General features: G+C 38.6%; 1 protein-coding gene across 14 annotated transcripts in view; it reads right to left on the bottom strand.

Annotated features, from left to right (window-relative positions):
- The window catches only part of Dop1a (DOP1 leucine zipper like protein A), an 88,666-nt gene extending 63,159 nt beyond the window's left edge, over positions 1-25,507 (bottom strand). For 12 of the 14 annotated variants that reach the window (XR_003947934.1, XR_870760.3, XR_379426.4 and 9 more), the window contains exons 1-5: positions 25,352-25,507; positions 7,045-7,235; positions 5,213-5,394; positions 2,900-3,070; positions 478-667 (exon numbers count right to left, since the gene is read on the bottom strand). Coding sequence is in view for 11 of the 14 variants with exons in the window: in XM_006511239.4 (XP_006511302.1) it covers positions 478-667; positions 2,900-3,070; positions 5,213-5,394; positions 7,045-7,182 (681 nt within the window). In the remaining 3 variants the exon portion in view is untranslated. Of the gene's footprint in view, positions 1-477; positions 668-2,899; positions 3,071-5,212; positions 5,395-7,044; positions 7,236-12,969; positions 13,024-25,351 lie in introns of all 14 variants that reach the window. The other 2 variants (NM_177208.3, XM_006511235.4) reach the window with 2 other exon arrangements.
- Positions 25,508-27,671: the final 2,164 nt, after the last annotated feature.

The raw sequence follows: 27,671 nt of genomic DNA, 5'->3' as shown, positions 1-27,671 counted from the left end.
ATATAAATAAAACTAAAAATTAAAAAAAAACAAGAAAATGAATTCCTTGCCCATTTTAAGACTAAAGCATCCTATATTGATTTCCTCCTGTTATCAATTTTAAAATTAAGAAGAATATAAGAACACAGTCAGTGTCTATTTTTTTTTCAGGATTCAGCTATATTATTTTGTCTAAATTACATCTTTTTTAATAAGGAAAAGTAAGACTGGAGAGAAGGTTCACTTTGGGATTATTATAATAAATGTAGCTATGGTAACAGTGCTCTATTAGTAAACAAGACAGGAATAATTAAAATCATGGATTTGCTTGGATGAAAGGTCACAGGTATAGACAATAATGCCTTTTCCATGAAGAATTAATCCTTAGAAACATTAATAGTTATTCAGTATTTCGGTGTTGGTTTTCTTTGATGAGAATAGAAATGTTGAGTCTGGAATGTCTGGCTCTAGAGAAACACTTGTAGCATGTCAACCCACCATGAGCTCAATGTCGCTGCCAATTATATACAGCTGATCTTCCATTGAAAGTTTCCTGTTCAGATGGGCCAGAACATATGTGATTCCAGGTAAGCGCACAGCAGGACTGGTGAGCAGACTGCCCCATAGGGCACTGTAGAATGCAGACTGCTCTACAGCCGCAGCAACCTTTTCCAGCAGGGTGTTTGTTCTGGAGCACACAACAGAAGGAAGGGTATAAGAAAGGAAGCATTCAGGGTCAGAGAAAAGCAATCAACCATTATTCTCTTCCAAAATAGTTTACAGCATCCACAGCACAGTTGCCAGCTCCACCCTGCAAACAAGTGAGTGAGTCTTGAAGCATACACTTCCTATTCAGAGGACAGGGTACAAGTCTTGCTTCTGCTGTGTATTAGCTGGATAAATCTAATCCTTCCAACTCAGTCTCCATCTGTAAAATGGAGAGAACAGCACTCAGCACCTGCCTACCTCACTGGCTTAAGTACAGTAAGTAATAAAGCAACATATTTAGTTAATCGATCTTAGCATATCTACGCTGACTTCCTACAAAACCTTCAGATATTTCCAGATATCTCTTTCTGCCATCATAGCATGTAATTTACAATAACATAATAGAATTGGATCTATGACAAAAGTCAAAGTAAGGTCATCAGTGGAACAAAATAAACAATTCAATATACAGAAGTCTATTATATTAAAGTATAATATAGCAAAGTCACATGACTTCAGTTGGTGATTTAATAGTCACATTAATCTTAGGCCTCAATGTATCTATGCATTAAAATAACACATTTATGAGCATTTTTATAGTATTTATAAGGAATATGTAACAAAGCATAAATAGGGCACTACTACCAGAAAGATGATTATATAATTCCTATTTTAAATTTTAATTAGAACTAGTAGAATTAAATGCTACTATTCTGTACTTCCCTTAAGAGTATAATTTAAAACTTATTTCTAAACTAAATGAACTACTTTTATATTATGCTTCTAAAAGTATAAGCAAATAGGTAAATTAATAAAAAGCAAACAATATGAGCCCTAGACATGTTTCCAGGGTAAAGGCACTTGCCATGGAAGCCTGTAGGGCAGACTTCCATCCCTGGAGCCCACATAAGGTGGTCTGCAGCCTCCATTCACATCAGGTACACAGAGACCATGATAATAATAATGACAATAAAGGAAAAAATTTAGAACAGCAAATTATGCTATTAAGTTTTGACTGTATTTTTTCCTTTTCAATATAGCCTATAAGTATAATACAATATTTTCAGAATTAGATTCTTATAGTGTTGTGGAAATAATTGGAATATATTAATTGGTCAGTGTACTTGATTAAATTATTAAAGTTTACATTATTATGTCTACTCACAAATTAAATTTAGCATTTCCTATTTTTGCCAGCTAAACTCAATTTCTTTCTTCTTTCTTTCTGTAACAACATAAGGGCACCACACATTGTCTATAGCCATTAGCTCTTAAGAACAATAGGCTCCAAAACAGAATAGATCCTTTCCTTTAACACGTCACATCAAGTATTACAGCAAAAGCTAGTGAAAAGCAGTGCACTTGCGCCAGGCAATTTTCTCCCATTAGAAGGTTAAACACTATTGTCACAGGGACCCACTTCACACTATTCATTATTTATTAATCTGTTATGTCATTATTTTAAACTACGGGTCATACGTTTCGAGTGACTTACATGTGCTAAGCGCTGGACTGTTTTGATTACTTCAGCAACATATAAACAGGTATTATTTTTCATTTAAAGATGAAGAAAGGGAACACAGTTAGAAAACATTAAAATGTGTTCTTAAGCTTAAATTAGATACTTTGTAACAGTTTTTAATGCTCTTGAAATCTTATATGTATGCCTGTTTTGTCTGAATGTGTATCTGTGTTCCACTTCACTGCCTGCTGCCTGTGGAAGTCAGAAAAGGATGCTAAATCCCCTGAAACTGGAGTTTCAGATGGCTGTGAACCTCCAAGGGAGTGCTGAGACTCTAACTCAGGTCCTCTGGTAGAGCAAGTACTCTTAACCCCTGAATCATCACTCTAGCTCCAATAATTTTTTCTTAATTTTTATTTTTTAATGTGTACATGGCTGCTTTGTCTGCATGTATGTATGCAATACTATGTGAATGCCAGGCAGGCCAAAAGAGGGCATCAGATTCTATGGAACTAGAGTTATAGATAGCTGTGAACTGCCACTTGAGCACTAGGAATCCAAACTAGGGTTTTTGTAAGAGTAGCCAATATTCTTAACTGCCGAGCCATATCTTCAGTCCCATGCTACTGAAATCTTAATGTGTTATGTTGCTACAACTAGAATAATTACTTTTGTGATGTTAAAGCACAGTTAAGGATGGCTCTGACCAACTCATAATTTGTAATATCAAAGAGGACCAAATACGATTACCTCTCATAATACTCCGACCCTTCTTCTAAGCCAGGAAGGATACCAGTCAGCAACCCCTGGAGACCAGGTTTCAGGGTTTTCCCCAAGGGCAAGTAGTACATCTCATACAAACCGAGCAGTGCTGGCTTCACAGACATAGCAGCATTGGCAAGAAGAGGAAACAACCCAGAACTGTTAAAAATGAAAGATATAAAACAGCACCAACATTAATTCATATGCAAGTATATCATATATTCTGATGAAACAGGTTACAGCAAGTGATTAAAATATTATCTATTAATGACTTCTACATCCGTTAAACTAAGCCAGTTCTCTCACCTGAGTTTCATACACACAAGCTTCCTAGCTGTTTCACAAACACCTTATATTCCACAGTTCTAAACAAGAATTCTCGGAAGTCTGCTCTTCCTCCTCCAGAACTAGTACTTTAAAATGATATCTATTATTAGCTGGCCAAAAGCTATATATCTATCTAGAAGTGATGTTTGCATCTATTGTAAAAATGTCTCCTTCGAGACTCATGTATAGTGTGGTGCGTGCCCCGTACTCAGGAGGCAGAGGAAAGTGGATCTCTCGGCTAGCCTGATCTACACAGTAAGTTCCATCATAGTCAGGGTTATGTATCGAGACCCTGTCTCTAACCATTGACCACTGGCTGTGTTCTCTCTTCAGGTTTGTAGCTAATTCCTGAGTAAATTCTTCCCATCTCATCCACGTAATTACTAGCAGAGATTACCATATTTTCATCACCTTGTCCTAACAATTAGAATTCAAAACTCCTATGAAGTTATAACTTTCATTAATAATGTGTCATAGATTTCCTGCCAACAGTTTTGAACATTTCTACCTTGTGGCTACTGCATACACTGTACAACCCGTGTGCACTGACTCTTTTCATTCTTGTAGTACTAACCCAGCCATTCTGTTCCTTTGAGAACCCTCCATGCCCTCTGTAGACTCCAAGCCCTTGCCTGCCCTGTGCACAGACACAGTCCTTACACTCTTACTTACAAATGGTACACTGGAGGATCCTTAAGCATTCAGCTTTCAATTTATGTCAGGTCCTTAATGAAATGACACTAACCTGCTAACTAGATTAGGATTATAGCCCTATTTGATTTCCTAAAGTAGTAACTAGTGCCATATTAGAATATTTATTACTAGGATTGAACTATTTGTGAGGGTTGGAAACAGGAGATCACAGCTGACAGTATTTCTATATTTAAGACCCTTGTGCCATGTTTTGCACTCAGGTAGTATTTTGAAGATGAACGGAGACTCACAGACCACTCCTCATTTTATATAGGAAGTAGAAGTCATGTACAATTGAGTAGTTTTCTACCCAAAATTTTAGGAACACTGTGACCTGAAGATGTAGTCACACTCTGTCTTTGTGAAACTGCCTTTTGTGTGCCTAGGGTCATGTCCTGCCTTTACCAAGAGCTAGCCTCACTGACAACTCTGTCTGCAATTTCCGTCTTTCTGCTCTCTGCAGAAATCTTTGCTTCCAACCTAATGCACTAAAAACAAACAAACAAACAAAAAACAAAAATAACTTTTGTTCTTGTCATGGTATTTTAGGATTCAGAAATCAGTTTCTCTGAGAGATATGTGAATCTGTCTCATTAGAGTATGTCCCTCATGTCATCATGCTATAGACTTTAAGTATGCATGGTGTGGACATGTTTGCTCAACAAGACAACAGAAAGTGAGAACATGAGCAGTTCCAGAACCAAGGGAGCCCTAAGAAATGGCAGACATTGAGTTGGGGTGGAAGAGAAGAGGGTGGTAAAACACAATAAAAAAGATTAAAGAAAATGCCATTTCAGAGAAGCCAAAGGAAAGAATGGTCAAAGGATGGTTTATGACGTTAAAGCTACTGAGAAACAAAGTCTTTTCCCACCTAGGCTACCTTCCAACCTTAAAAAGATATAATGCCTTATTAGTGTCAACAATTTTGAATGAAAACTTTTATGAATGCTAAGAAATAAAACACAATTTGAGAAAGGCTTTACTTTTTTCTAAAGCACTTAATTCAAATATTTGACATTTATATAAGAAACAGTTTTTCAAATTTTTAATTTTATTGTAGAAAGGTTAAACAGTATAGACATATATACAAATATATATTGAGAGAGTCTTACTATGCAGTCTTGGCTGGTCTGGAACTAGTTATGTAGACCAGGCTGCCCTTACTCATAGATATCTGCCTACCCCTGCCTCCTGCGTATAACCGAGACTGAAGACATGTACCACCCCACTTAGCTTAAAATATATTTTTATATTGTACATAATTAATAAAATTACTCTTACCTATATAAAAAGAGATCTTTGGCAAGTCGCTTAGGGCCAATGATTTTGAAGATGATTTCATAGGTTTCAAGTGCTTTCCGATGAACCCCACCTGGTAATGCTGGGTGCAGACATTGAGCTAGGCGTTTGCCTATGGTCAGTTTTTTGGGTACTACCTGGTACTTGGCATTATTTTGTAAAACCTTGAAGAAAATAATTTTAGTGAAACTGAGAAAAATGTCTCATTTTATTACTATTTCTTTATAAAAATTATTATAGAAAAATTTTGAAACTTTATCAGTATATATTTGAAATTAAAAAAAGAAATTAAAAAGGATTCCACTGTTAAAAATATAACTATCACATGTTAACAGAAATATGTATTTTTAATGAAAGAATAATTTGTATAAAATGTGTAGAGAATAAAGGCACAGATGAGAGAGAGAAAGAAACTGACTGTCAAAGGCAATATAGTAGAAATGTCAGCACTAGAGTAGTCAGTCATTAAATTTATATCAAAATATATTTTGACTACAAAACAGTTTTTGACTACATACACACACACACACACACACACACACATATATGTATATATGAAAAAAATATATGTGTGTGTGTGTGTGCGCGTGCCTACATATTCTTGCCACTCTCTCTCTCTGCCTGCATAGGTTGTCTTACCATGCTTTAAATTAGTTTCATCTATAATCTTAGCATCTTATTTTTTGTTATTTGGATAAAATAAAATGTTTTTACTAACACCGATTAATGTATAAAAAGCTAATTATATTCTTAATTAGTCTAAATCATGCCCTCATGCCCATAATTCAAAGAATTACTGTTGAAAATAGTTCAAAATGGGACTCTCAGCAATCTTTCAGCAAGACAGAAATCCTAGCTTCCAGAAATGAAGTCATATTTCTCGAGCTATTAGAGAGAGGAAGGTTTCAAAGCTCACATGGTAAATGCTGAAAGTACCTGTGCGACCCAGAAGCTTGTGTAGGACATTTTAAGGTAAACCCTTGGCATGGTGGAAATGAAAGTCTTTTTTCTTATACTAACAGAGTAATGATCTTGCAGTCTATTTTCCTTGCTGAGAATGTTAAGATTTCTTTCCTAGCAATGACACAGAAGCTGTCTGATGTTAAAAGTTACTGTGAATGTATTCTTCTTCTATCTATCCTTTTTCAATTATTTAGAAGCATCCCTAATTACTAAGAACAATAATCATATCAAAAGTATGTGTGTGAAGGGAAAAAAAAGTTTGAAATTAGAACAAAATTGGGTCAAAACAGGAAGCTGAGGGTTGATCAGTGGCCCTTCTGTAAGAACTTGACTAACAGCCAACTGTGGAAGAAGGCTCATTCCAAGTCAAGTTCTAAGGCTTAGGGACTATATTTAAAACTACCTTTGTAAACAGTGCTGGCTTGTAATTAGGCTTGCCTAGGCATAACGTGTGTCTTGTTGCAGCACTCACACCATTAGGAAAGGGAACTGCAGTTATTACTTTCCACTTACAGCTTTTTGTTTTGGTGCCAGGAACTCTAGAACTTTATCTGATGCTCAATTACAAAAACTTACTCTCACAGTATCACACATACTTCCCAGTCTGGTGCTTTTACAGGTACTACTACTACTATTACCCCCACCACCACCAATTGCACCTTTTAAGTGCTATTGTTTCTTTGGATGGGAACTGCTGAAGTGTTAGTAATATGCCATTTATGAAAGTTGAGGTTCAGCTACATTTTATAGTCTTTACGTCAAGATTTACCTAATCTTGTGTACACAGGCATAAACAGATTTGTGATTTTCACTCCTTTTACTAAGTGGATAATGGATAAGGAAAAGCATACCTTGTTGAGTTTTCCAAGTGCTGAGATCAAGTCTGCCCATTCACTGGAGTATTCAAAATTCTTTAGTGCTTTGTCAATGGCAGCTACATAGTTTCTGTATTTGGAGTCACTCAATAACTCTAGCTCTTCTGTGTTCATTCTCCCACCGTGTTCTACTAGACACCAGTTCCAAAGTCATGCAAAATCATTCCCTATGAGACATTCCAGAGAAACCAGGTTACAAAGTAAAGTATAGAAGTGGGTTCATAAAGTCTCATTACAAAAAACAAATGACTAATTTTACAGATTCTTTAACAGAAGCACCCAAAATTTTAGTCAATGTACTGGGTAATATAATATTCAAAGTGGAAAACAGGCATTTAAATTTTTTAGGCACATAAAAAGAAAAGTTTTAATTACTTCATGTTATTTCTGCCACATTGTTGATAAAATCCTGTATATATCCTCTTCTATTTTGATAGCAAAATCTAGTAAGAATGTTTAGATTGAAAATATCAAGGATATAGGGAAAAAAAGAAAAGAAAAACCAATTTTTCTATTTTACTTTATTAATATTTTCAGTAGTTTCATTATTATTTATATGTATGTATATGTATATTATTTTATTGGTTATTTATTTTATTTATTTACATTTCAAATGTTATCTCCCTTCCCAGTTCCCCCCCATTACATCCCCCCGCCCCCCTGCTCCTATGAGGGTGCTGCCTCACCGCCCTGGCATTCCTCTATGCTGGGACATCAAGCCTCCACAGGATCAAGGGTCTCTCTTCCCACTGATTCCAGATAAGACAATCCTCTGCTACATACGCAGCTGGAGCCATGGGCTCCTCAAAGGATGTGAACAGAGAGGAACATTTTCCCATTGCTGGCAGAAGTGCAAGCTGGTACAACCATTCTGGAAATCAGTCTGGTGGTTCCTCAGAAAATTGGATGTAGTACTACCTGAGGACCCAGCTATACCACTCCTGGGCATATATCCAAAAGATTCTCCAACATATAACAAGGACACATGCTCCACTATGTTCATAGCAGCCTTATTTACAATAGCCAGAAGCTGGAAAGAACCTAGATGTCCTTCAACAGAGGAATGGATACAGAAAATGTGGTACATTTACACAATGGAGTACTACTCAGATATTTAAAAACAATGACTTCATGAAATTCTTAGGCAAATGGATGGAACTAAAAAGATCTATTTTAAAGATTTATTGTATTACCTAATAATGGGCATCTAGTATGAAGGAGCATCAGTTATTTAGAAATAAAACTGACTTTGGGTATAATGGACAAGAAAGAATATATGATAGTTCACATGCAGCCACAACTTCCATGATATTCCTTTTTTAAGAGTATGCCTAGTCCTGTAGTCCCTTGGTTTAGACTCAAATTTAGTGATAACAGTAAGGCACAAGTAATGGCAGTACTCAATAGGTCACAAGAAGCACTTCAGCTTCTGAAGACTCTTGGATGACTTAGATCTGGGACAAGCCAGCTGCCATATCATGAAGACACCTTAGGAATTGACCCAATAAAGAAGAATTGAGGCTTTGTTTCACCACCATGAGAGTGAGCCATTTAAAATAGATCATCTGTCATGAGCTAAGTCTAAATTTGAGTGCAGACCCAATTGACACTTGGATGTCACTCTATAAGAGGTTCCTAAATCAGTAATACACATAACTAAGTCTTTCAAATTCATTAGGACATGTAGCAGAAAGTTTTCTCACATATACCACTGAGTTTGAGGGTTATTTGTTATATCAAAATAGATAATTAATAACAAGAATTTAATTGAAGTGAGTGTAGGTCTCTTTCAGTTTTTACATTTTTACTTTAACTTCTGTCTGCATCTTTCCCTACCAGCTAGATTCTGGGCCTCTAGGAAGGTCTAAGAATAGGCGTCATGGGCTGCCAAGATGTATGATGGAGTAAGAAAAAATTTTTCATTAATCTTCTTTTAAATATAATTCATATAATACATTTGTAACTGAATATAACTCTGTCCTCAAATTTGTACAAAAATTAACCTAGAAAGATCATAGACTTAAATATGACATGTAGAATTATAAAATTCTTAGAAGAAAATATAGAAGTAAAATTTCATGACCTAGAGGTAAACAGCCTTCTAAGAAATAATATTTAATAAAAGCAACTAAAGGGAAAAATCCTACTGTATTAATATTTAGAACCTGTGGTGCAAGAGATACCATCAAGACGGTGAAAAGAGAACTGAAATGGTGGAGACCATCTATTTTCACCATATCTGACTAAGTATTTGAACAGGTACATTAAAAACAACAGCAACAGCAACAACAAAATAAAAACAAACAAACCAAAACAAAAAACCTCTTCAGGGGGCTGGAAAGATGGTTCAGAGGTTAACTTAGGACCTTCCAGAGGTCCTGAGTTCAATTCCCAGCAACCACATGGTGGCTCACAACCATCTTTAATGGGATCTGATGCCCTTTTCTGGTGTGTCAGAGGACAGCTACAGTGTACTCATACATAAAATAAATCAACAAATCATTAAAAAAGACTCCTTTTCAATATAAGAAAGTCATAAAATGGAAAACGTGAGCAGACATATCTACAAAGAAAATATGCAGACGCACAGTACAAAACTGTGAGAATGAGACTCACTGAGATTCAGACCCTAGTTAAGATCAGAAATAAGTCAACTATTCTGCAAGCTGTTCTGTTGCAATGCATGGTTCTATTGCCTCCGCGCTGACAGGGCAGGGCTCCCCTGCTGTACTCTAACACAGAGATGCAGCTCATCCCTTGGAGATTTTCTACTGAAACAAGGCCTTGCTAGGTTACTCACACTGGCCTCAAACCTGTGATCCTCCTGCCTCATTCTCCCAAGCAGCTGAGCTTACAGGCATGTTTCATCTAACATTTTAGAAAACAACCATAAATATACACACACCAATATGCTTCAGATGAAATAAATAAGAAGCCATAACTGTGGACAATAAAACCTCTAAGATGATAAGGATACTCAGGGGATGATCATATCTGAAACATTACAAGTTTTGTTTCTGAGTGAACGTAATGGGAAAGAAAGTATTAGGTTTTCTAAAGGCATATGCAGGCACTACAATAAGTTCTAATAAGTAAGCCTACAGTGTGATGTGTCAGCAGGAGTGGAGTAAACAAAGCACATGCATAACTTTTGCTGACAGAGACAACTTCTTTCCTTGGCAAGATTTCTACCTTAAGCTAGAACACATTCATTCTGAAGATACACAATCAATATTCAGTGTACATAGAATGTTAACCTGAGGAGCAATTTAGTAGCAATTCCTATTCATGAAAATAGGAGTCATTTATCAATAAGCAGAGGGATAATACAATTTTTAAACCTCAATAGATATGTTGTTCAAACCTTTATATGTTATAAAAAAAAAGCTAATCATTAATGACCAGCTAAATTTGTGGCACTTGTAACTAATGTAGTTGTATTCAACTCTAAGTTTGAATCAGGTTGCTGGGGAGACAGCTCAGGTGATATAATGATTGTCTTGCAAGAATGAAGACCAGAGATTCCCAGACCCATGTTAAAAAGCCAGGCAATGCAACCTCACAGAGACTTGATGTGCCAGGGTGGGGAGATACCCAGGGGGAAGTGGGAAGGGGGAATGGGGACAAGGATTGTGGGACGGGGTGACTGGAAGGGTGTCAGTGAGGGTGATGTAAAGTGAATAAGTAAAAAATAAATTAGCTGGGTGTGGTGGCACACGCCTTTAATCTCAGCACTCGGGAGGCAGAGGCAGGTGGATTTCTGAGTTTGAGGCCAGCCTGGTCTACAAAGTGAGTTCCAGGACAGCCAGAGCTATACAGAGAAACCCTGTCTAGAAAATAATAATAATAATAATAATAATAATAATAATAATAATAAAAAGCCAGACAATGAACAGCTCAGGAATGGAGTGCTTAATATAAAATTAACAACCTGAGTTTGGAGCCTCAGTAAAAACTGGTCATGGTGGAGTGTGCCTATGGCCCCAGTGCTGTATAAGAGTGGTCACAGGCTCATGCTATGGGTTCCTTGGCCAGCCATTCTAGCTGAAACTTCAACTCCAGGTTCAATGAGAGAGCATATTTCACAAAATAAGCAGAGAAGCAACTGAGGCAGACATTTTACTGTTGTCCTGATCTCCACACACCTCTACACACTCAGATATCACTCACACCAATACATCATTTTAAATTTTAAAAAGCTTGGTGCAGTGTTATGTGTTTGTAGTTCCAGCACTGAGAACGTGGAGACAGATGAATCCTTGAATACTTGGCAAGTTCTAGGCCATTGAGGAACTCTGTCTCAACAACAACAAAAACAACAAGAAGAAGACAGTGCTAAAGAATAATACCTTGTCTGAAACAAAAGTCAAACCAAAATAAAAGCCATTAGGAAACATTTTCAGTCCCAATATGTGACAACCTTTTATTTTTTATTTTTTGATCTATTTAACTTATTTATTGGGTGTGTTTATGGAACCTATCTTTTCATAATGAAATACATGTAAATATTTATAGTTTTGTTTATAAAATGTCAATAAAATATTTGGTTTTCATATGAATTTGCTTTCAGAGTTCTCATAAGATTGCTTTTAATGAGTGAAGATATGTCTATCATGAACTATATGATATAAACTTTTAAAACATATTTAATTTATTCTAACATTTTCAAAAATTCAATCATCTCCATATACAAAACAATGTGCTTTTGATAAAAAGAAATGTGGCATACTAAAGCAAAGCCATGACTCTGAATAGTTAAGAAAACATCTATAAACGGATAGAAACTTTCATGGACTAAAGGTTGGAAAGAATGGAATGCTGGGAAGATGGCTCAGCAGTTAAGAGCACTTGCTGCCCTTGAAGAGGACCTAAGCTCTGGGCCAACACATCCATCAGGCTGCTCACATCTGCTGTAGCCTAGGAGAACTGCCACAGTCTGCCTGCACTGGTGTCCACAGGCATGTGCATACACTTACTTATAAATACAAAAATAAATCTTAAAGGAAATGCAGATGTAGTTTTATTTAGTGGAGGTTGGAGGAATACACCCATGTGCTGATGCTCATACATGTGTATGCATGAGGAGGCCAGAAAATAACCTTGGGACCTGAAAATGTGCAGGCCAGGATGCTTTCTCATTCAGCAACTCTCCTGTACATTGGAATTACAGATATGAATTTGCCACTAGGTCCAGCTTCCACAGTGAGCTAACCACAAAATTAATCATGCATTAGAACACAGACAGGTATGCTACTTTTTATCCTAACATGTAGTCCAAATTTCAGTTCTTAGGTATTTTTCTCCATATTTTAAGGTTACTTGAGCCAATATTTCTCAAGTGAATTGTGACTAAGGGCTAGGTTTTCTCCCAATTTATCACCTAGAGATATAATTATGTAGTTAGTTGTTGTAACACAGTGAAATTGCCATAAAGATTTGTAAGTATTTACTTCCATCCTTGTATTTATCTCATCATAGTCTAACACAGTATGTCCCTACATGGATTAAACCATACACAAACATAATACCTCCCATATGGTATCAAGAAAACCTATGACTGCCTCTTCCCAAGAAAGAGTTTGCCACACAGAACAAAACAAAACAACCAAACCCACTGCACCAAATATTTAATACAAGAGTCAGGCTTGGTAGAAATTCCTTTAATTCCAGAAAGTGGATCTCTGTGAGTTCAAGGCCATCCTGGTCTACATAGTGAGTTCTAGGTCAGACAAGTCTACAGTGAGCAACACCCTGTCAAACAAAGTACAAATAACTCCCCCCCCCCAAAAAAAATTAATAAAAGGACATTTTATAGAAATCCAGAGCATAAAATGCAACAAAAATAGAGCTTCAGAACATATATTAGCCAAGAGATTCTCAGCACAAGATTAAAGTCCTTACCAGATGAATGGTTTGAACTAAGCACTTAGTTTTCTCAAGTCTGGGTTTCCTCATCTATAAAAAGAGATAAAACCTAGTTCAAAGCTCATCAAAACCAAGTAATATATTTAAGCTATCAGAATGTTTATGACAGAAATGCTAAAAGCATTCCCTTTATTGCTCCCATCACTCCCTATTAAATCAACATAGTACTAAGAAACATGCTAATTACTGGTAAATGCATTCTAATTAGTCTTGGTTGTCGTCCTGAATTGTTAGTGACAAAGTATAAAACTCAGTCTTATCATGAATGGTTTTGTGAACACAAAAAATGAAGCTCTTTAAAATGTGCTTGCCTATGACTTTATTAGTCACTGTCTTTTGAGTTTCATATCAATGGATACGAACGATGACCTAATGGAAACATTCAGGAAAGAAAAAAATGCATATGTAGTTTTTTTCTTTTCTTCCCTGTTCCCCCTTTTTGGTGGAGGGTGGGGTGGGGTGTGGTGGGGATGGGGTAGAGTGTCCTGGGAATTGAACCTAGTCTCTCTCATGCTAACATGCATCCTATCACTATGCTATACCATCAGTCCTCTATGGACCTCAACTACAGCTAAGTCTGGGGGTACCAGAGGTATGAAGTGTCACTCAGGAGGCCGAGGCAGAGGACAGCTTGAATCTAGAAGTTTTTCAGGGAAGCAAAACAACATTATCAAAAATAAAAAATAAACACAATCAAAGTAAGATGTAATTAATAGAAAAGAGAGGAAGCAGCAGCATGGGGAATGCTTTCAGTTCCCCTGGTCTAGCAAACCCACACCAAGCTTGCCCGATAGCCACATTCCCTGCTTTCCCTGCTAGGAACTAAAGACCTTTCAACTAAAGGTCTGCCTCTGCTGTGGTCTAGGTTTCACTCCCTTTTCTATGCTCAGTCCTTAGTATTCCATTCTCCTTCAATACAAACTTTTCCTACAAAGAAAAAATTTCTATGCAGCCCTGCGTGTGAAGTCAAAACTCATCACCTTCCCTGGACTTCCTTCCACAGGCCCTCTGGCTGGCATCCAGTTTCTCTGTTCTCCTCTCTCACGGCAAAAGTTTATGAAAGGTCTTTCCACATTCAATATTTCATTTCCTTATTCTCTATTTACAATTTAGACAGCTCAAAAACATCTTATGGTACAGTCCTTCCAGATCCACATAGCTGTCAGCAAGTCAAGAGCCACTCTTCTAGCCGGTCATCTTACTCTAATAAGGCCATGCTTTGTTTCTGGCTTCCTGGACTCCACTCAGGGTGTGCTCTTATGTGTTGGCCACTCAGTATTGTCACTGGTTATGCCCACCACACTTCGGGGCAGGCCCCATGGCTAACAACACCACCCTGCCCCACCCCTTTTTGTGTTTTTGTTTTTGTTTGGTTATTGAGAGAGACAGAGACAAATAGAGGGCAAGCTAGCACTTGAGTGAGGAGGAGTGCTAGAAAGCACAATGACCATGAAGTTGGGTGGCTAAGGTGATGGATAGACTCTGGGAAGTGTTGGGAAAGGGAAAAGGATATGATCAAAATATATTGTATAAAACAATTTTAATAGAAAAAGAAAAAATCCTATTTTTCAGACTATTACTATTTGCTAGTATTGAAAAGTTTTCTTTCTTTGTATATATACTATTTATATATGAAGAAATGACAACATTTTTAGATGACAAGGAAAGACAGCCTGAGAATATTAAAATAGTATATTCATAAAAATGTAAATTATCTACATGGACCAAATATGATCATGTCTATGCATGTAAATGATTGGATAAAATACACACAGGTATTTTGGCGACCAGGAAGATCTGCATTTGGAACAGTTTTAGCAATGTGCACAAATGTGCCTATCTTTCAGAGTGAACTTCTACCCATGGACCCTACCTGTCTTACATTTAAATTATAGCAGATTCCTGTGTTTTCATTATATTCCAAGAGCCAGTTACGTTTGTAAGTAAAAAGCAGAGCACACGACTCCCTCAGGAAGTCCAGGAAGGTAATCTGATCACCCACTTGAAGCACTGTAGTTTTCTTAGTGTGTAAGAAATGCCCTCCATATAAATTAGACATTTAATTCCAGAAACGTAAAACACAAGTTCACAGTCTCAATTACAAGTCCTTTTTAATAATGGGACCCACATATTTAATCTTATCATCTGTACTTCTCTCCCTGCAAGGAAAATCTCAGCTACTACTCACCGGTTAAGACTTCCTCCCTTCACTCTGTTACCCTTTCCAACTGTGCCTCTGCTTCTTTTGTCACCTGAAGCTTTACTATTAGATGACACTCACGCTGTGCCTCTGAATGGTACCTTACAAGTCAGATCTTGACTTGGCTCATTCTTTATCTTTTTCAATAGTAGAAACATGGTTTAAATTATACTATAGCATTTTGAATGCACATTTGCTTTGTTCTCTAAAGGCCTGTCATCTTCTAAAGCTGTAAAGCAAACTAAAATTTACTATATCATTAACTGAGTGTCTATTTCATTAGTAATAAGTACACGAAGTTGTAGCGTCTTCTTTGACTTTCATCTTGCAAGCCTAAAACTCCCTATATCCACTAACAATCTTCATTTCCTCTCCCTGCCCTGTTCTTGGCACCCACCATTCGGTTTCTGTTTATATAAATTTGACTACTACAGCTACTTCCCATAAGCAAAACCACAGAACGCTGGTCTTTTCACTATACTAGGTCTATCTCATTTAGCATAACGTCCTTGACACTTATGCACACTGTAGCATGTGTCAAACCTTCCTTTTTAAGGCTGAGGAATATTCTATTACATGGCCCATATTGTCTATTTTATCAGTTATCTGTAAATGCACATTTAGGCTGTTTCCACCTCTCCTAAATGGTACTACCACAAACACTGGCATGCAAGCATTTCTCTATGACTCTACCTTCAGTTTCTACCTATGGATTTGCTATGTGTGTGGTGTGCATGTGTGTGCAGGTGCATATAATCATATGTGCATATATGAAGGTCAGAGACTGGTAGGCTTCAACTGAACCCCAAGCTCACCTATATACACTAATCTGGCTAGCTAGACAGTTCTGAAGGAATCCTTCTCTACCTACCAAGCAGAACTGCAGGCAGCCCACCAGGCCCACCAAGCATTTAGTGGGTTCTGGAGAACCAAACTGCAGTTCTTAAGCTTGTGTGGCAAGTGCTTTATCTCCCCACAGTGTTTAATGCTTTGGGGAACTGTCATTCCATTTTCCATTTGGCTGTACCATTTTGTCCACTGCACACAAGGTTCTAATTTTTCTATAGCTGTACTAACACTACTTTCTGTGTAGTGTTTTGTTTTGGAATCAGCTGCCCTAAGGGGTGAGAGGAGAATTTCTGCAGCTTTCCCCTGCATTGTAACACTGAGCTTCTTTTTATGTTTATTGGACACTGAGAACTTTGGAGAGATATCTTTTCACAGGCTTGTGCCATCTTTTAATTAGGGTGTGTGTAGCTGAATTTAGCTCTTTCTGTATGCTGGATTTGTACTCTCTCCTGTTCCGTGGGCTGCCTTCTCACTGTTGTACTGCCTGTGTACTGCCTGTGTTGTACTGACGTGTTATCCGAGACTCATGGCTTTTCTCTGCTTTCTTTCTAGGATGAGTTTTTATTGTTTGATGTCTTACATTTAGGTCTTTAATTAATTTTGGAGTATATGAAGTTCAAGTTTAATTTTTCTGTAAGGTGTCGATGTAGTTTCTCTAAATCAACTTGTTGAGGAGCTTGCCCTTCACATGCTGGATGGCCCTGGCATTTTCATGAAACAGTATTTGACTATACATTTATATTCTGAGATTTATATTATGATATTCCATTTTATTCCATGGTCCCTATGTCTTTGTGCTACTACCACACTGTTTTGAGTACTGTTGTCCTTTAATCATTTTTAAAGCCAGCTCTGTATTTCTTGTCTCAAACATTAAATCGTAACTGTATCTGGTTAGCACGTACTTATCCTTCAGGTCTCAGATCTTATATAGAACCAGCAGCCTTCCTGACCGTCCCATTCTCCTATCCTCAGCTTCGATTATATATTATTCTCCTATCTTAGAGCTTACCGTGCTTTCCTGCAATGCCTTGTGACTCCTAGGGTCACAATCCCAATGACAGAGGGGCCTCATCTATAAGTTTCGCTTTCATGTCCACTCCTAGCAAAGGCCTCACACAGTTCATAGTGAGTAAACATCAAACACTGGACCACAGTGTTACCATGCTCAGCTGGTAAAAAGAATAAATAGACTCTATGTACTGATTTAGAAAATGCTTCCAAGATATGTAAACTAAAAAACAAATAAACAAACAACCCCCCCCCAAAAAAAAACAAGATGCAGGAGTACTTATAAATTATAACTTACATAGGAAAGGCATGAATATATTAATTTGTATGAATATGATACCTCTCAAAAATAACAGAAAAATAAAGTTGATTATCTTCTTTGGACAGATAGAAATTGGAATTATGGGAAGGATGCAAAGAGTTTTCACTATACACTTTTAAAATTACATGAAGTGTTTCCTATTTATTACAATGTTTTAAAAGAATTGAATAAAGAATGACCAAATAATGTCCCTGATGAACATCAATTAGAGGCTGAAGGTTCAGCACAATGCCTAGCACATGGAAGGCTCTGGCTTGATGACTGTATGCTTTCCTAAGAGAACGGCAGATGGGGAAGGGGATATGTGTGAAGTAGAGAAACAAAAATTAAAATGAGTAAGATTTGTATCTTAAATGCTACTTGTGAACTTAGTTACACCTCTGCCCAGGGCTGGAAAATATGGCAGCCCCTACCTTGATGTTTCTTTGATCACTCATTCTGGAGTTACTGTCTTTGTCAAAGGATTAATCAGGCAACACTGTAGAACAGTCATTCTCAACCTGTGAGCTGAGACCCTTTGGGGGTGTTCAATGACTAATGGCCGCCTAAGACCATTGGAAAACACAAATATTTCTATTAATTCATACAGTAGCAAAGTTACAGTAATGAAATAGCAATAAAAATAATCTGCTCTGGCTGAGGGTCCCCACCCACGAGGGACTGTATAAAGAGGGGTAGGAAGCAGCAGCCGGAAGGTGAGAAGCACTTAGGGAGTAGCTTTCCCCAACATCGAGAAAATAAAAACAAACAGGGGCTGGAGAGGTGGCTCAGAGGTTAAGAGCTCTGACTTCTCTTCCAGAGGTCCTGAGTTCAATTCCTAGCAACCACATGGTGGCTCACAACCATTTGTAATGGAATCAGGTGCCCTCTTCTGGTGTCTGAAGAAAGCAACAGTGAACCCAATAAATAAATAAATAAACAAATAAATAAATCTTTAAAAAAACAAATGAACAAACTAAGCCTTGTTAGTCCTGTGAGCAAACTACCTTATAAGTGGAACCACTAACCTAAATTAAACCTTCAGATGTTTGTAGCTCTGACTAACTGGCAACTGCAACACCACAAGGGCTGGAGGTGGGGGCAGTACTTCATAGCCAAGGTCCTCTATCATTTTTGGGAAAAATAAAATCAATGAATCAAACAAACAAATGAAAACAAAACAAAAAACATTGAATTGTGACAGATAGTATTTTAAGTCAGTATGACTTGAGATGACTTAGATAATGGTTAAATTTCACTGTGAGCTTGTGGGATTTGGAATCACATAAAAGACACACGTCAAGCCTCACCTGTGTGAGAATTTACAACGGTTCTGCTGAGGGGAGGGGACGAACCACCATGCCAGTGACATCACGTCCTGGAGTGAGGTCCTATACTTGACTAAAAAGCAAAGGTTGAGGAAAGCAGCCCAACACCAGTATTCACCTCTACTTCCTACCTGTGGACACAATGTGACCAGCTGCCTCCCTTGAGGTCTTCCTTCCCATAAGCCAACGTGAACCCTTCCTCCCTTAACTTCCCTCTCATCAGGTATTGGTCATAGCAGTAAGAAAGGTAACCAGTTCAATCTGACATGCAGCAATACATAACTAGAAGAATTTATTCACAATATTTTTCTTTTTTTTTTTTAAGGTATATGTTCTGCTGAATGTAACCCAGTCCCACAACTGCAAGCCTTGCCAGTCTACTACAAAAGATGGTTAGTACTTTTCCCTACTCACTAGGGAAAGTTCTAAACATACTTTGTTTTCCAAAAAAGATACATTTTCGTTGTTCCTGGCTTTGCTGCACTCTGTAGGCATGATAACAGCACAACACAAGCAGATGACTGTAAAATGTTTTGTTTCCTAGTAATACCCTAAAACAGAGATCGACAGATCTAATATGAATCCCTAGAATGTCAGTCACTTCTAGGCTCTAGTACTCAACAAGTCATAAAAATAAGTGCATGATCAGTGAAATGAAAGGAGGGGTATAGATTCTGAATTCTAAAACACATAGTATAGTGGTTATCAGATCACATTAAACTAACTGCATCAAGTTATAGAATCAGGTAGGCCTGGAGAAGGCACTTTGAGGACTCTGATGCCATACACTAATTATGATGCTAGAACCCTATTCAGGTTCAAAGTTGAGTTTCCAATTGATGATGCCATTGTCCACAATAAGGAAGTTACTGAGACATGAATGCCAAAACGATAGAGTAACTTTAAAGCAAGTGTTATGCTTTGTTATGTTCTTAATACAGAAAAAAAAAAACCCTATAAAAAGCCCCACATGGTAAGCTACTTGTTAGAATGTAGAGAAAGGCCACTGTGCCAGTTCTGTCTTTTGAAAAAGTACAATTGGTCATCTGGGATGGGATCTGTGGCACACAAACTATTCTAGAAAATTTATCTGGAAATTTTATAAAAGTAGCATATTGAAAAGGTTTTAAACAGCTGATATCTTTCTTTTCCAACATTACAGAACACAACTGAAAACAATGAAAATGTAGGCTATGTATCTTCTTGATTCAAAGCACTAAGACTGCTGTCCATTTATAGTCGCTGTGATTGTCAACTGTCATTCATTGACAGCTTATCTGTGGCTCCTATACTGCTGTTTTATGTATCATTGTTCTGGGAGACAAACAATGAAGAAAGCACTTCTCAGGGGTCCAGTCTTTCTAAGGACACAGATTAAACAGCTCATTTCTAAATCCAGTGTGAGGCTGCACCCCCAACCTCAAACTAACAGCAATCCAATATCCAGCTGAGAGAGCAGCAAATCACTGGGAGTACATCACCATGAGGGGTTTTGGTTTTTGTTTGTTTTGAAATTAGGAACCCTAATCTAAGTAAATGGTAAGCGGTAAGCTCTTTGCCCCTGAACACAAAACAACTTCTGGCTCAAAATCTAGATACATGTTTATAAATTTTCACAGCCACCTGAGACACAAAAATGTCCATGTGAAACAACAGAGGATCTATTTTCTTGCCAGTTCCTATGAATGAATGTCCTTCCAAAAGACAGGAGCAAACTTATTATACTAGAGGAAAAGGGGTAAAAATGACGGAAGCATTTCTCACTAAACAGAGGAAAATGAAATATGAGAAACTGGCCACATAAACTGGAGTGGTTAAGAGGGGAGTCGAGGGGGAGCGAGCTGTGAGCTGAGCCCATCACCTTATTCACTCTCTTAGACGCCTCCCCTCAGGAAGTGCCTTCTGAAAGCGTGTATGAAAGTTATTTTTAAAAAGTGTGTATTTTATCCCTCTAGATCACTTGCTTAACAGAAGGACCTTGCTTCTAGGATTTAGGTTTTCTTCCTTCTGGAAGGTTTAGTTTAAAGATGACTTATCATATTAAAAATGCAGTTCAAGCTCTTTATTATAAACGTGATCCTGTAGCACTAAGACGGTTCTGAAAATACAGTTGTTTATCAGTGTTTGCTCATTTTGGGGTTTTGTTTTGTTTCCAGACAGTTTCTCTATGTAATAGCCCTGGCTGTCTTGGAACACATTTTGTAGACCAGGCTGGCCTCCAACTCACAGATCTGCCTGCCTCTGCCTCCCAAGTACTGGGAGGATTAAAGGTGTTCACCACCATGGCCCAGTTTTTGAATTGTATTTTAAAAGCATGCTTTAACATTTTGAATTTTCAATAAAGTCATCCCCCAAGTTCCTCACAAATAAGACTTCAAAAGAAGTTCCAAGTTTTTGGTTCACTAAATACTTATGGAACCCAACTTCGGTCCGCCAACCGCCAGACAGATGACTTCATGGCCTGGGAGGGTAAGAGTGAGTTAGGTTGAGGAAGGTATCTCTCTGCTCATTCTCTTCCAATCCTTCCAACTACCAAGAACAAAGTCTTATTTTGGTGCCAGGATGGCATCAAGAATGACACTGAAATTCTGGCAATTCCTCCTTTTAAACAAAGAACGTTCAGTCTGAAGGCTTATACAGGGAACATGCATTTCTAGCTAGAAGCTTTCAGCAGGACTACTTTATTTTTTACCTATGTCTGCCTTCTGTTTATAACAAGAACTATCAACTGTTAACTAAAGTGTATTTCAAATCTTTTTGCAAAAATATAATTATAATACATAAATGTATTATATAGGAAACTATTTGTATATATGGCCAAAGGGAAACATATTTTTAATGCTGCATTAAATCATCTATTTGATCAAGACATTATATAGGAAACTATTTGTATATATGGCCAAAGGGAAACATATTTTTAATGCTGCATTAAATCATCTATTTGATCAAGACATTTGTGATGTTCATGTATTCATCTATTTAGCCATCATGAAGGATGAAAGATTTTTTTTTTAAGTACAGGCAAGCAGAAGAGGAAATAACTGAAAATGAAGTCATTCATGAATGAGGTGTTATACAGGTAGGGCTTGAAAGACAGAATTCAGACAAGCATAAAAGAAGAGAACTCTAAACAAGGGAAACAGAACAATAGATCTCTGACTGGTAGCATGTTGGCTACATGGGTTGTAGAATTGTTAAATTTATAGTATCATTACTAATATTACTGCATAGAATTTTTCCTTAAGAAATTTGATAGTATCTTTGATCTGTAAATGTAAAGTCTCTGATGTACAAGGCTTATTTGGCTTATAAAAGAGGTAATAACACCAAGGAAAGAGAGAAATCACAGTTTAGAAACATGTGAATCAAAACAGTATTTTCCTACAATAAACTGCCAATAAAAACTTTTAGCTACTAAACAAAATATTAGCTTTACATATCTACTAAACAGTTTTATTTCAGAGGTCAAATTTACCGTATTTAAAGCTTATCTATTAGAATTAAATATTTTAAGCATGGTATGGTGGTGCACACAGTGCTCTAGAGGAATAGGCAGTCAGATCTCTGAGTTCAAGGTCATCCTGGATTATGGAATGAGTTTCAGGACAGCCAGGACTATACAGAGAAGTCCTGTTTTGAAAAAACAAATACAATTAAATATTCTAATCCCAACTCCCTCAAACTAAGGTGTTCATTAGTAGCACTTATTCAAAGTAATAAAGGAGACAGAATATCTTCAAGATTGAAGAATATTAGTGATAACTTCCAAAAGGCTTGGTCCCAAGCTACTGCTGCCATTTGCAGGGAGTGAGGACGAGTGGGTGTGCGTTTGGGAACTTCAAGGAGTGAAGCTAAGAGAAAGTAGGTTGGACTTGAGGAAGGGTATGGCAGGGATGGGCTGAATCTTGCCAAATTCCCCTCTCTCTTGGCCACCATGAGGTAAATAGCTTCTGCCATGCCATTTTACCTGACCAGAGGCTGAGAAGCAAGAGAGCAAAAGACAGGGACAGCAACTGCAAACCAAAAGTATTTTCTCCCTCAGTTATTTTCTGAAGGTGACAAAAAGCCCAGCATAATACTTATCAGAATTTAGCCAAGGGATTTAATTTTCAACATTTAGATATTGTTTCCAAACAGTCAGAAATAATAGTATCAGACTTTTTTGACCTATAGTAATTTTCAGTTATCCCAGATTTTAAAATCATTAAGCACTGAATACATTTTATATCACTTTCATATTTCATTCTTTTGAGATACCTAACTAGAAGGAGAAATCAGTATAGTGAAAGGAAGACCACTCTCAACACGGCTTTATTTGTTGGAACTTTAAAGGGCCTTTCTACAAACATTCAGTAATAACCACAAAAATCAAACCAAAACATGAAGAAAAGCATCAAGCGGCTGGAAAAAAAGATACTTTTGTTATAAATGAAAGAAAGAACTAGGACCAATAGTGATACATGCATCCTTAATAGTAACTTTTTTTATACTGAGGATCCTTAAACGTCTTTTGTTATACCAATGAGGTCTCACTACATACATCTTCATGCCCCAGAGACCTTAGACAGCAACAAGGGGCCAATTCGTGGCTTTTTCCGCTTGGAAGCAGACATACCTCTAGTACAGTAATTCTGAAATTGGTATCATGTGTTATTTTATTCTAGGAGACTTTAACAGTACTGCAATGAAACCCAGGGCCTCAGGCATGCTTGGTAAGCATTCTACCATATACTTGCATTAGAAACTGGGCTCTCAGCTGGGCGTGGTGGCGCATGTTTTTAGTCCCAGCACTCGGGAGGCAGAGGCAGGTGGATTTCAGAGTTTGAGGTCAGCCTGGTCTACAAAGTGAGTTCCAGGACAGCCAGAGCTATACAGAGAAGCCCTGTCTCGAGGAAAACAAAAAACAAAAACAAACAAACAAACAAAAAACAAAAAGGAAAGGAAAGGAAAGGAAAGGAAAGAAACAAACTGGGCTCTCTGGTTAGTTAAATTTGGGAAATGTTATTTAAACCTTCCTTTGGAAATTATATGCATGCAAGCATAGCATGAAGTCTTTGAGGAGCTGCCTTCACAAGCAAACCAAAGTTAAACTTGGGGGAAGGAGGTGTGGCTTGGTGGTAGAGTGTTTGCCTTGTATTGGAAATACCTCAGGTTTGATCTCCAAACAAACAAAAGTTAAGGTTGGTTAAATCTAGTGTGTTGCCACATGATTTGACATGGAACACTGTTTAAGGGAAGTAAACTATTGCTTTAGTACAGTCTTGATGGGAAATAGCAATTTTGAAAATCATGAGCTCTTCAAATCCCTGAGGCTGTTCATGTGCCAGGCCCAAGGTTTCATTCCTTCCCAGCACCCCAAGAAAAAAAGTTTACAGTGGGAGCACAGGCTTGTGGTAGAATCTAACTAAGCATGCACAAGGAATCGCAGTACCACTAAAACAAAACAACAAAACTAGACACCAGAATACAGACAGTAACTGAGGGGTAGAGAGATCATACCCAGTTAGCAGCAAAAACAGAGCTTTGAACCTTAGCCCTCAAGCCCCAGGCTACAGTTGTTTCTACTATTGGAATTACAAAGTAGGGCTCTTCACAACAGATGGGAAAGCAATTAAATTTAACCTTTGGGTCATGGTGTCACATTTTTGGTCTATGTTTCCTTCAGTTTTAAAAATTCTTTATTAAAAATTGGGTCCCCAAAAGGGGGTTGCTTTTAGCAGTTCTGAGGAATGACAAAGTTTAATTAGAAGTAACCATTACAACAAGGAATTCAGACTACCTGGGCTATAATTTCTGTCAGCTCAACGAACCAAGGGATTGATAATCCTGTGACTTACTTAGCACATAGCCTAGCACATAGCGACGCCATGCTAATACGAATACAACTAACCTCAAAGTGGCAAGACCTTAACACCTACATATGGGGCTATCATCTCCAGAATGAAAAGTTTTGACCCTATAGTTGCGAGCTACTAAATGAGGTTGACTCCTGTATTTTTCCGATCAAAAAAAAAAAAAAAAAAAAAAGAGAAGAAAAAAAAATGTGTTTGTTGACTACAATCTCTAAATCTGAGTTTTCTTCAACTCCACAGAACTCCGAGATAATATAAGAATTAACAAGACACAATTTGCTTGGGGAGGAGAAAGTACAGTTGCGTGCTATTCCCTCCTCAACAGGATGAGGGTGAGGTTAAGTACAGCGATGGGGCAACTTTCAAAGCCTTGGAAATCAAAGGTGAGGACTGTTAACAACTTCCGTGTGCTAGCTCGGCTTCCTCTTGGTGAACTTGGCTCTGCTTCCCAACCCTCTGCACCGGCACATCGGCGGGCCTCGGTGTCGCCTCGATCCTAAAAGGGACCCACCGGGCTGGCGAGGCAACGGGGTGCCGGGAAGCCTCCAACAAAGGCGCCGGGCACCCGCGCCCAGGTGACACCACCCCTCAGCCCCGTGCCGGCTCTGCCCGCCGAAGGCCACGGGCGGACAGGCCCCGGGTCCCACCGCTCGCCCCGGGCAGGTCAGGGCCCGTTTCCCTCCACCCAGAGGCGGGCTCAGGTGGGGGCCGGGCGGTGACACCCCGACGCCACCACCGCAGGCCAAGCCCGGAGACGCTCGCCCGAACCGTGCCGCGTCTCGCCGCGCGACCGCGCCGGGGGCGGGGACGCTGTTACCTGCCGCGGGCTCTGCTGCTCCCCGCTGGCGCCGCTCTCTTGGCAACCGCGGCAGCCGCACGAAGGCCGCCAGCCCAGGGCCTAGTGACAGCTACCAGCGTGCACCGCGCGCGCCCACGCCGGCGTCGACGTCGGCGGCCTCCGTCCCCGCCCCCGTCCCCGTCCGCTGCTCGGCGGCCACGGCTAGCCGGCGCCACAGCGCCCTCGTGCGGGCGACCGGAGAGACGGCGGAGGGAAGGCGGGAAAGGTGTGAGCAAGGAGCCAGCGAACCATCATTTTGATGGAATGGGGGAATTGAAAACAGTTTTGAAGTATTATTTAAGTACGATCATCTGGATCCACCAGCACTTTATGCGCGTCATTTCAGGCACAGTTTGTGTGAAACCGAGAGCCAGTTTAGCACTTTTTTTTGTATCTAGCCGTCTTTCAAACGCGTATTCGAAAGGGTTGTTGTCTTTACAAGTGTTTTTGCGTGTTCTAGTTTTAAACCATATATGAGGAGCACGCTAATCTGAGGACGCTGTGTATTTTGCTAGGTGTCAATATTAAGTATTGCCAAAATTTAAGTAATATTCTGTGTTAAAAGTATAAGAGAACAATTGTCCTTCAAATAAATGAGTTGCCACCAAATAGTAGTTACCTTTGCTTTTTTTCAAAAATTATTTACTTATATTTTATATGGGAGTGCCACAGGTATGTGTGTGCATGCATGGAGCCCAGAAAAAGAGGTCAGATGCTCTGAAGTTGCAAGCAATTATGAGTGCTATAAACCTAGCTTCCCAGTCCTGTGAAACAGCAACCAAGTGCTCTTAACCACAAAGCCAACCCTCCATCCCAAAGCTTTTACTTTTTAAAGCTATTATTCCCTCTTATGATCTCAAATTGTTGGAATGAAACAGGAATTTATATAGCAACATGATAAACTTTAAAACACCTCAAAGGTTGATATTAGAAAAGTTATCTGAAATCACATTTTCAGTATACTTAAGACCAGTTTTTGTTTTGAGACAGTCTTGCCACATAGCTCTAGACGGCCCTGTACTCACATAGCCCAAACTGACCTTGAACTTTCAGCAATCCTGCCTCAGTCTCCTAAATGCTGGGGTTGCAGATATACGCCATCCTCTTTGGATTAAACCTATTTAGAAATGCTTCCAGTTTGTTCAATGTCAGATAATTATAACTATGAAATTATGAAATGGAACATCAATAAACAGGATTTCAGTCCTGGCTAGTTTTATGTCAACTTGACACAAGATAGAGTCTTCTGAAAGGAGGGAACCTCAATTGAGAAAATGCTTCCATAAGACCTAACTGTAACTCGTTTTTTAAAATAGTGATTGACCTAGGAGGGCCTAGCCTATGTTGGGTGGTGCTATCCCTGCCTGGGTCGGTGATCCTCGGTTCTATGGGGAAGCAGGTTCAGTGAAACCATGGGAGCAAGCCAGTAAACTCACCCTCCCATAGCTTCTGCATCAGCTCCCCCTCTCGGTTTCTGCCCTGTTTGGGTTCCTGTCCTGACATCCCTCAATGATGAACAGTGGTATAGAAGTGTAAGCTGAACACATGCTTTCCTCCCCAAATGCCTTTGGTACTGTTGCTTCATCACAGCAAAAGCAACCTTAACTAAGACAATCCCCATTATACAAGCTATGTTTTAAATAACAGCTTTCCATTCTTAAAAGGTGTCCAACTGAAATCCTATGGCCTGATATATTTGTTTATACCACACTAGATCTTTTACTGCATCAAACTTTCGAAATGTATCTTGTAGGAGCAATTAAGTTATGACTTCTTTTATTTCTGCAGTATAGTGGGAATGTATATCAGAAATTACTCATTTCCTTTTAGCTTCTCAAAAGTTACATGAATGGTCAGTCAAGATACAAGTCCACCAGTCTTTTAGTGGTTACACTGGTTTTTGCAACTGTTTCAGTCTTGGAAGTACCATATCTAGCGCGAAATGTAATGGCCAATCAATTGTGGATATTTTTGGATACATCATACGGAAGCTAATAAACTGTTCTAGTTCAAATAAAGGAGACTCCGATAAAGTGGGCTTTGGGGCTCTGGACCTATGGGAAGTACCACCTGTACAGCTTCTGCTCCATTATCTACCTCATCCTACTCAACTATCCAGAGAAGAGCTTCCCCTGGCCCAAACTGAGCTTTCTGTTCATTTCAGGGAAAGAAATGCTCGTAGTCATAGTCAAGCCCATCCAACATCCTTCCAGTGGAGGTCAGCTCTGCTCTCTGGGTCGCACCTGTCCTACTAGAGCGGCCACTGGGGCAAGGTCGGCGCCTCGGCAGTGCGCTCTCT

The sequence above is a fragment of the Mus musculus genome, chromosome 9, assembly GCF_000001635.26.
Source record: "Mus musculus strain C57BL/6J chromosome 9, GRCm38.p6 C57BL/6J".
NCBI classification, from domain to species: Eukaryota; Metazoa; Chordata; class Mammalia; order Rodentia; family Muridae; genus Mus; species Mus musculus.
The sequence above is the reverse complement of the archived record's forward strand: the minus strand, read 5'-3'. Positions and strand labels throughout refer to the sequence as shown.